The sequence below is a fragment of the Gossypium hirsutum genome, chromosome A11 (genome assembly GCF_007990345.1).
Source record: "Gossypium hirsutum isolate 1008001.06 chromosome A11, Gossypium_hirsutum_v2.1, whole genome shotgun sequence".
Taxonomy (NCBI): domain Eukaryota; kingdom Viridiplantae; phylum Streptophyta; class Magnoliopsida; order Malvales; family Malvaceae; genus Gossypium; species Gossypium hirsutum.
The window spans coordinates 16,088,536-16,099,930 of NC_053434.1; the positions used below are offsets into that span (position 1 = coordinate 16,088,536).

General features: G+C 30.9%; 1 protein-coding gene across 1 annotated transcript; it reads left to right on the top strand.

The window, feature by feature from the left end:
* The first annotated feature begins 2,352 nt into the window (after positions 1-2,352).
* On the top strand, positions 2,353-4,260 carry LOC107923329 (probable indole-3-pyruvate monooxygenase YUCCA8). Its single transcript, XM_016853534.2, has 3 exons — positions 2,353-3,157; positions 3,249-3,620; positions 3,737-4,260. Exons 1-3 carry the CDS (start codon positions 2,483-2,485, stop codon positions 3,962-3,964), a joined length of 1,275 nt encoding a protein of 424 aa, XP_016709023.2. The 5' UTR covers positions 2,353-2,482; the 3' UTR covers positions 3,965-4,260.
* The last annotated feature ends 7,135 nt before the right edge of the window (positions 4,261-11,395 follow it).

An 11,395-nucleotide genomic window follows, 5' to 3' on the forward strand; every position in this document is an offset into this window, starting at 1 on the left:
AATTAACAGATGGAATAATATAAAGCGTATTAACTACCTTTAACAGCTCCACAAAGTTTCTCAGGGCTGTATAATAGGAAAAATATAAGGCATATACAAAATCAAACCACACAAACTTTTTTATGCTTCTTATCAAACAACAATCTGTTAATACAAATAAGGTCCATAGAAATGTCAATGACCAAATTAATATAGTAATTCTCAGTTTTAAGTATATAATTTTTTTTCAACCAAAATAAGTCAAGAATTAAAAATGACAACAATTAAACTTGATATTCTATATTACAATCAACCCAAAAAATAATTTAGACATTCCTCAAAAATAATCTTTAGAACTTCGCAGGTATAAGTATTGAAAAATTTTAAATTGTATAACCAAATTAAGAAGAGACATAAGAGGAAAATAATCTACATTTGAACTAAATCAAATCCGAATAATCATAAAATTCATTGGTTTATAAATAAAAATTTGCATATTAAATATGTTTTAGTCAAATATATTATTTAATTATAGAACCTATTACAACAACATAAATAAGTTAATCAATATTTATTTTAATGAACAAATAAGATGCTTAAAACAATAAAGTAACCCATGGAAATAAAACTTATAAATAAGATCATCTTAAATATTTAAACCATATATCAAGTTGATTTAATATTTAAAGATGCTATTGTTGAGAAAAAAGTGTAAAGATAGAGATCTAATTAAGTTGAAGTATCTTTCTTGTTCAACGTTAAGTCTTGATCATTTTATCAAGAAGCAAGTAAATTAAACTCCAATAGTAGACTTTATTTATCAATAGCAAACTTTGAGAGTGAATCTTATTTCCCAATTTTATAGATAGTGATGTCAAATCTTTCATCATCCTTAAGAACATAAAAATAAAATAAATTAATCAAAATAATTATAATTGATCATGAATTAGCTAAAAAATTTAATGAGATATGAAACATTAAATAAAAGAAACCTTATGTAAAAACCTAACATATTGTCGTCTAAGATCTTGGAAATCATAGAAGGTAATTTCGATCGTCGATAAAAGGAACTATCATTTTGAGTAAGATCGTGTTAACAATATATTATAAACTAAGAGAATTATCGAATGAACAAGAAAGAAAAGAAAAATGAAAAGATTATTTAACTTTCACTTGGATACCAAAAAACTTATATATGCTCTTTATTTATAGGGACTCAATCACCATAGGTTACAAACATATAATAAAGATAATTAAGATACCCTATAAATTCTTTAAAGGTTACAAGAGAATGAATTTAAGGGTTTAGGAAATTATATTTATGAATGAATTTATAACAAACTTTTAATTTTCAAAAAGTTAATATATTATTTTATTTAAATGTTAATTTAGTAATATAGGTAGCAATAAAAAATTATTTTTGTCAAATTAAAAGCTTATTTCAATCTCGTCTTTTTATATAAAAATTAAAAATATAATAAGTATGGATAATTATTCTATACACAACTAGTGAAATAAAAAAATTTCAAATATTTAAGATGTTGTCATGTCCTACTACTATTAATAATAGTAAAAGATATATGACATCATAAATCTGCTTTTGTGTAAAATAATTATCCTATAATAAATATTTTACCCTTAATTCTCTCTCTTTTTTGGTTTTTTGGTTTTTTTATGTATATTTTTTCGTTTAGGTACAAAGTTCGTGACGGTCCACTTCAACAATATCGTCTTTAAAATTCGAATTTACATTCTTATTTTAAAAAATATGTTTTACTATTACTCTTAACATTTACCGATGACATAAATCATCCTTAAGGGCGGGTATTTAAACTAACAATTAATATTAAAATCATCCAAGTCATCACTTTATTATTTGAACACAAATTTGCCATGATGATGAAACGAACAATTGTAATAATGTGATAATTATTATCTTTCTTTTGTTACAACATAGTATAATAATACTATCAAAATTCACTTACTATCACACAATAATTGCTATACAATCATGTGGAATCTCAAGCACATTTGATGTTGGACATCAAAATCATTAAAACCCTATGTTCTCATTGATAACCCAATCCTTATTTTATAACCAGATATTTGGGGGGGAGCAAAAAATAAAAAATAAAAATGAAAGTGATATATATTCTCATCTTCCTAATATATAAATATAAAAAATTATAAGAGAAAAGAATAAAATAAGTGATTGAACAATTATTTTAAGCAACTATAATGTATTATGAGATCTATTAAAAAAATTGCATAAAATAAGAAAAGGCAACTATTGGCTTATGGTTTTGGAACTGACCCTTCGGAACCGCTTTTAATTATGGAATGGTATCACATGGTCTTTTCAACCCACTTCCCTTATTTAAGCACTCCATTGATCCTTTCATCCCTGCAATCAATTTTACAACATCCCATTATCTTCTCAATAACTTCACAACTCTTCTTAAAACATCACCAAACGAAGAATTTCCTTCTTTTTGGTGTTACGATGGAGAATTTGTTTCGCCTTGCTGATCAAGATCAAGGTTTCTTTCAACGTAAATGGACTTTGGTCAATGGGCCGGTCATAGTTGGTGCCGGACCATCGGGGTTAGCCACTGCTGCTTGTTTAAGAGAACAAGGGGTGCCCTTTGTGGTGCTCGAAAGGGCTGAATGCATTGCATCTCTGTGGCAAAAACGCACCTATGATAGGCTAAAGCTTCATCTTCCTAAACAATATTGCCAACTCCCTAAAATGCCTTTCCCTGAGGATTTCCCTGAGTACCCAACAAAGAGACAGTTCATTGAGTACCTTGAGTCGTATGCTAAGCATTTTGATATCAACCCGAAGTTCAATGAGTGCGTGCAGTCAGCTAGGTACGATGAGACCAGTGGTTTCTGGAGGGTCAAGACCGTCGTCATGAGTGGCTCCAACAGGACCGAGTTTGAGTACATTTGCCGCTGGCTTGTGGTGGCCACTGGTGAAAATGCTGAGCGTGTGGTGCCTGATATCGAAGGATTGGCTGAGTTCGGCGGTGAAATTATCCACGCTTGTGATTACAAGTCTGGGGAAAAATTCCAGGGTAAGAAAGTACTAGTCATCGGCTGTGGCAACTCCGGCATGGAAGTTTCTCTTGATCTTTGCAACCACAATGCTTCACCTTCAATGGTGGTTCGCAGCTCGGTAAGTCATCGAAACATATATTATCAATATATTGTTTAAAACAGAAATATAATCCCAAGATTAAAGTCTAATGGGGGCTTTGTTTTAACAGGTCCATGTCTTGCCAAGAGAAATTTTTGGGAAATCAACGTATGAATTAGCGTTTTTTATGTTGAAATGGCTACCCATTTGGCTCGTTGACAAGCTGATGTTGATTTTAACCTGGTTGGTGCTGGGGAACGTGGAGAAATATGGACTGAAAAGGCCATCAATTGGTCCATTAGAACTAAAGAACACTCAAGGGAAAACCCCTGTGTTGGACATCGGTGCATTGGAGAAAATCAAATCAGGTGACATCAATGTCGTCCCTGGAATCAAACGTTTCTCGCGTGGAGAAGTCGAGCTCCTTGATGGCAAAAAGCTCGATATAGATTCGGTCATTCTCGCCACCGGATACCGCAGCAATGTTCCTTCTTGGCTTCAGGTAAGAGAATGTTCTAAACAAACACTCCTCTGTTTCAGCTTTTAATGTTCAAAACGACAAAATTATCGTAAAACACATGAAGTAACGTTGTTTTTGGTTGTATGATGAACAAACAGGAAGGTGAATTCTTCTCCAAAAATGGGTTCCCAAAGGCTCCATTCCCAAATGGATGGAAAGGCAACGGTGGATTGTATGCAGTTGGGTTCACAAGGAGAGGGCTCTCTGGTGCTTCATCAGATGCCATTAGTATTGCTAAAGACATTGGCATGGTTTGGAAGCAGGAAACTAAACAACATAAAAAGAGAACAATTGCTTGCCATAGACGATGCATTTCACAGTTTTAAATTTCTAAACATAAAAAACAAAAAAAGATGATTATTTGATCAGTAGATAGGAAATTAATTGTTCTTTTGTTTAATTCTTTTATGTAAAAAATAAAAACCATACAATACAATACACCCCCCCCCCCAAAAAAAAAAGGTAGGACAGGCTGACAGAGCCCTCTCCAATGGCCCAAGTTTTGATTTATTTGGGCATTTTGTAGACTTTAGGATGATGAGGCTTTTCTTTCTTTCTTTCTTTCTTCATACTGTTTGTACCATAATTCAGTAAATCAAGTTAAATGATACGCTTTCCCTTTTTTAGTTTTCAAGATTTTTATTTTTGGTACCTTTATACCAAAACAAATTACAATCAATAAATTCATGACTACGACATTTCAAGTGTTTTGAGAGGAATATCACATCATTTAAGTTTATTTTTTATTTAATTTATATTGATTATAATTTAAATTATAATCATTATAAAAAAATTAAATATTTATATTATTTTACTTTTTAAATAATATTATAAAATTTGTATAAATTTTTAATAATCTAATATAATATATTTTAAGTAATACATATTATCACGGAGAAAAAAATTAGTTCATGAATATGAAAAAAATTAGTTCATGAATATGATATTTCAAAGCAGCCCAACTCCTCGTAAAAGCAGCATGTGTTGATTTAATTCTGTAATCTTAAATAAAAAAATTAGTATAAAAATTGTTTTTCTATAAAAATATAAATGTGAGAAATTCAATTACGATTTAATATTTGATTATAACCATAGATTAGATGATAGAGAGAATCGGTTGCTTGCATAATCAAAATGATAAACTAATAAAATTGACACCGATAACGACATTTAATACATGATATAGTCCAAAACTTATGATGAAAAAATCCATTTTTATGAATGATTGTTGGGGTCGCGTTCTTGGGTTCTTGCTACTTGGATCCTTGACCATAAGTTTTTTTCACAAATATAGTGGATCAAATCTCCAAGTTTAAGATCAAGTCATTTCCCTACCACTCTCTAAGGAACATACATCATACATATCATATTCTTACAAGTTTCTCAAACTCTGTAAATCAAAAGGGTAAAGACCCACTTTTTTTTTTTCAGATTTTCAAGTTGCCCCCTAAACGTCTGTCATACATCTGTAGGACCCATGATCATGAGGCTCAGTTGAACCTATCTACCACCAATACCCACCATCACCTTTTATTTTTATTTTTTTATTTCTATTGTGGATAGCGAAGCTCAAAGATGGGCTATACACATCACTATTCCCTTAAATATTATTATCTTTTCTTTTATTTTCATTGACCAACTTACTGAAATAATCCAAGGCTTAAAACACATGGATATAGAGCCTTCTATGTTTTTCTTTTCATTTCATTCATGCCCTAAATTATCAGTTAGATCTTTTCTGTAAAGCATATTCTAAAACTATAGGTGTGAGAATTTAATTTATGAGTTTATTATGTCCTAATGAGCACATGAGTATCTGTGCCGGACGTTTATCTAGGCATATTTGCATATGAGTATGAAACATCATTCTTAAAATACATAAAAAAAAATCGAAAACACTAAGCATACCTCATTCTAAAATGGATAATAAAACAGAACAGCCTCGTACAACAAAGTTCTATGACAAGGCACAAAATCCATGATTCTATCAACAACACATCACCCAGAGCATTTGGGAAGTTAAAACACATAAACATGGCTCTTGGTATTATGTTATCTTAAGTTCAAGGCGCAGCTTTTACACTGCCATGGTTGATGGCTGAGGTTTTGGGAAAATTCTTGCTAGAATTCTGCAACAGTTGCTAGAAAAAATAATAATTGTAATGTTAGCAAAGAAGTTGTGTAAATGATATAATATTGTTACCTAAGGGGAAATTCTGCGGTTGATCCATGGCTTCAAGCTTTAGCAGCTAAGAGAGTATAGTACCTTTCAAAAGAGATACTTTGAAAGCAGAAACTCGAGAGATCAATAAGTCCAAGAATAAAGCCCACAAAAATAATAATGTCATCATCGACTCCTCTATTAACTTGGAAACTTTAAAAAGCAAGCTTATGGGGGCCGCTCAACATTCTCCAAATACAACATAGAGACAGCCCTCACTGGTTTTTTCCAAGACATTGATTCAGATATTACGTGAAGGAGCTTTGAATTCAATGACCCATATGTTCCCCCTTTACTACCATTACTTTCACTGCACTAACTGATCACCCTGCTTGCTTTTAAAACCTCAGGACATCTGTCATTTTCCTTGGTTTATCTGCTTGTTTTTCAAACCCTTGTAATCTGGACATCACTGATACCTATGGTAATGCATGTTTCTAGTTTCTAATAATTCGGACATCACTGCTAACAACAGTGAAAATAACACATGGGACGGCTACTTTTTTCCCTTTACAAAATCACTTCACTAGGGACCCAACATCATCTTCATCTTATACAAAAAACAACCATAGCCTGCAAGTCAGAACTTGCTGCTTCACATGGTTGTGTCCACCATTATGGACTCTGGTCTTGTGGACCGAAACCGAGCAATGAACATTGTTCAGAACATGCAACAAGTAAAAGAGTTTGCAGAATTTAGTGAATGATTCAATCACTTTCCAGCTTGACCTGTTTTCTAATAATAATTCAACATTCATAGAGAATACAAATGACCAAATATAATGGCATTGGCATTGAATTCACCAGTTTCTTACAGGGTAAAAGTCTAAGGGACATGAACAATTCTTACATAGCTTAATCTCCAAATTGTTTAAGTGATGTTAGCAGGCACATCTTTTCAGTACTTCTCCAAGTCCAGATTTCTCAACATACATTCTAGTGAAAGGTGACTCGGAAGCCTCGAGTTCGCGACAAGAGCTTCCAGCTAAGTTGAGTCTGAAAGATCAGAAACCGATATCCCAAGAAAGTAAATGATTGGCTTACAAAAAAACACAAGAAGAACTTGGTTTTTATGACTATGTTGGATTGATAAAACCAGGGAACAACCCGACCAAGATTGAAAATGCCAAGTTGTCAACTAGCCCACCTGCTTTATCCTATATCCAGGGACTGAGATAAGGACACAGAGCAGGCAAAACTTTACTTCCATCATTAGTTAGTCCAAATCTATATGTAGTTTTTTTTAGTACAATGATAGTGCAACTTAGACCTTTTAATGCACCCTATATGTCCAATGAGAAACTGACTTTTCAAGCTTATCAGGACATGATAATATGCTGTGTTTCTTGTTTGATTGAGATTCATCAAGCAGGAGAATTTCCCAAAGCTTCAGACAGAAACAAAAGTGGGGAAAAGCTACAATTCAGAAACTGTTCAGGGATTCCATAAGAAAAATCCAAGAATGCTTTACAACACAAACAATTTAAAGAACTACAGCAGGAGTACAATAAGTTTGTTCTTGATAGCTATGAAATGAACACTTTTAAAAGGGCGTCAAAGCAAAATAAGTGTTTGCTTTTAAGGGATTTATGGGACTAATATTGACAATTTGGATTGATTTTTTTTTTCTGTTGGATCACATTCATATATATTGTGATTCGGGATGGATATGTATTGTGATTCTAACAAGTTCTGTTGTACTAGCATCAATTACTTATTGTAGTTTCGAATATATGTGCATAATATTAATTGAAGCACTATAAATGCATGAATTCCTCATGATAATTACTGGTAGTAGTGAGCATTTTATTAATTAATAATGTCGACTTACTTTGCTCTATTTATTGCAAATTTAAGTTGTCTATGTTAGAAAATGCAAATCTTACAAGGTAGATTGGAAAGAAGAAAACAAGGGTTGCATGAACAAAATGAATTTCTTTATTACCTATGGAACGTTTATTTTTCCTCAATCTGCTTACTTATATTAGTACTGCATGTTGGTCAAGAAATTGAGTCTTGCAATCGTTTTGGATTAGTAGTATGTGCTTTACTTCTATGCGTTCAGTGAGGAATTAGCATGTAGGCTTTATTTCATTGCAGTTTTAGGATTCATTATTGGATTTTAAGTTTGATCCTATCATCAAAATCAATAACTGAGCCTTGCTTTGATTTTTGAAAATTTTAACTAACCAGAATGAATATAACAATGAGAAGAGGCAAAGGCAAAGGATTATTGGGCTATGTGATTGTAATAGATTATTACTTATACATGGATTGTGTAAAAGAATTGAGTTGGGTATCTAATTACTAAGCCCCATTTATCTCTAAGATCCATTGGGCCTTTATTCTCATTTCGCCTTTGTAACCCATTGTTATTTAAGAGAGAGGATTTGATGGGAATCATGTCCTGCATACCAAATGGTGGCTCCCATATCTGGTTGGGGGGGGGGGATTAGTAACAAAGGAAGACAAATATTTAAATTCCAATCTAGATTTTCAAAAAAAAATACTCAAATCAGAGAAATATTAAGCTCGAGAAAATCTGAATCAAAATCAATTTGAGCTCAAAATAATTAGAGTCTAAGACTTGTCCGAGCCTAAGCCCATTATAGTTTGAGTTCGAGACCAATTTGAGCCTAGACTCTAGATAGATCTAATCCAAAATTCGAAAAAACTCAATTTTATAACTAAATAGACCTTAATATAATATAATTATATGACAACTGATAAAGCAAAGTAAAGGATTGATGTCAAGTCGTTGTGATCGAAAAAGAACAACATACAAGTGGCAAAATAAGATAACAAGAGAGAGAAAGAAGTAGCATTGTTTGAGTAAGGATCACTATCACTCTCTTTAGGTAAATACGAAATAGTTTGGATATTATTAGGATCCTTAGAACAAATTTGGATAATGATAGACAAGATAAATTAGTAAAGAGATAATAAAAAATAATTAACTAAAATGAAAAAAATTAAAATTAGAAGAATTCAACCAAGGATAATGATAGAAGAGAATATAAAAGATAACAAATTGATCCCTTAAAAATGAATATTTCACTAAAACTAATTAGGAATAAATGATACTCGATTCTTCAAAAAAGATTCTTAGCAACTCGAAGATTGAATAATTTTTATTAATACTTTAAATAAAACAGAATTGAAACTTTTTTTTAAAAAAAAGTAAAGAATATTAAAGAAGTGTTTAAAATTCATCAAAATGAAAAGTGTTTACCAAATGAAGAGGCATTTGAAACTCTTGTGGATAAAAGATAATATCCTTTCAAAAGAGCTTAAATCAACTTAAATTTTTTAAATCAAAATAAAACAATCAACTAGGAACAACCCAAATTCATCCAATTTACAAGGGAATAGATAATGGGGTATTTTATTAAAAAAAAAAGTCCATTTTCAACATTATTTATGGAAATGAGCCACTTAAAATATTATTTATTGGAATGATCCAAAGCGTTTTTAGGGGAAAACGCAGAAAAGCACATTAACAAGGATGCACTTTACCTCGTGCTCAGACTAAATTTTCAAAAAATGTCTTCTTTTTTTAAAATATTACAAAAATAGACCAAATTTTTAAAATTTAATAGAAAAAGCCTTTATAAAGACCTAAAGTGGCAACACTATTTTTTTTTAGTGCCATCAATTAATGTAGAAATAAAACTTATAAAACATATCTTTATATAGACCTAAAGTCACATTTCATTTGTTTTCTTAAGCAATGTACAATGTGAGATATGTGTATATATAGACTCATGAAAAAGTTTGTAGTTTGTTCCTAGACAATGTAAGATTCATTTCTCCTTTAACTAACAACATAAAATTAAAGGATATACTATATTTTATATTTTTTTGCCTTTTTTTGAACCATTCCAGTAAATAATATTTTAAGTGGCCACTTCCGTAAATAATATTGAAAATGAATTTTCTTTTTTATAAAATACCCTACATAATGGACCCGATTTTATAATATTTTAAACACTGAATAACTAAAAAATAAAAGCGAATTAAGTTAATTGGGCCTAACTTCAAATAAAGCCCAAATGAAAACTAACTAAAACCTGATAATCTACATAAATCCCAAATGGGCTTGATCTTTATTGGGTGTGCATTTGGGCTGCTTTCTTTACAATTTATTAAAACCTTCGATTCAGGTTCTTCTAAGATCTCATTCAAACACTCGTCGCGAGTTGATTAATTTTTTAAACTTAAAAATTAGTAATTTCAATGAATTTTAAATTAGGTATAATATTAAATTTAAACCTTAACACTTATAATTTTTTTTAATTTGGTCTTTATTATTTTTTAGTCAAATTTGACTCCAACCATTTTAAAAAGTTAAATTTAATCATCAATATTTTAAAAAAAAGAGTTGAATTGATGTTTTTTAAATGAAAATATTGACTAAAATATTAAAATTTTAAGCATAAAAGTTTCAATGGCAATTAACGTGTGCTTTGTGCTAATATTTTTAATTTTTTATGAACTTCTTTAATTCTTTTTGAATTTTGATTTATTTTTATAATTTTTAAATTATTTGTTAACATATAATATATGACAAATAGTGTGATGTCAATATAAAGTGCAATGGACTACCACACAAGATGTCACACCAATTTCATTAAAAAATTAATGTTTTTATTAATATTTTCATTAAAGAAAAACAATTGCATGTATCAATAATATTTAAAATAAATAATAATTATTTAATCATATCATTACCAATATCCACCATTAATCACGTAATAAATTTAGTTACACATAAATCCCTCAACAAACAACAACTAAAAATAGAAAGCATCATTATAAAAGTAAGAGTTAAAAGAAATCAAGGTATAGAGATAGTGAATGAAGCCTACAAATAATAGATTACCCAATAGAAATCTTCTCAACACTTGAATCTCTAGGATCTTTACAATATCGTGGCTTCCTTTCACATTTTCTAATTATTTTCCTCGATGCCACCTACAATCGATGTTTCCCAGCCCCAACACAAAGACGGGTACGCCCTAGCGCCACCAAGATCGCGTCCCAGCGCAAACAAGCCCCCCATTCGATGTTTGACACACCCGCGCTGATGGAGACCCTCTCGACTCATATTTTGGCGTGTTTTTGGTGGAGTGTACAGCTCGAACTCAAGTTTTAAAAGTATTTTGGTATTCTAAAATTTTAATAGTTAATATTATACTCTATATTTGATCTCTTTAAAGTCATTTTACTTGGTTTAGTCGTCTTTCTATTTTTCTTCAAAATCAAGCGTAATAAAAGAAAAGTTTTTACAATAAATCAGGGAGTAACTTCAAAAATTTGGTGAGACCGTTTTAATTTGTTATTTGATTTTCTTTTCTCATTAAATTCTCATTATCATTGGACTTATTTGTTGAACACATGGACAAGAGTAGACCTGATCATTAGTCAGGCCACTTACCCAAGCCCAAAGGCCCACTTGAAAAGTGGGAGGATTTGGGCAAAAATATAAGCTCGAAAAATAAGCTTTGACAAACAATAAGGCCCGTTTTCTAAACAG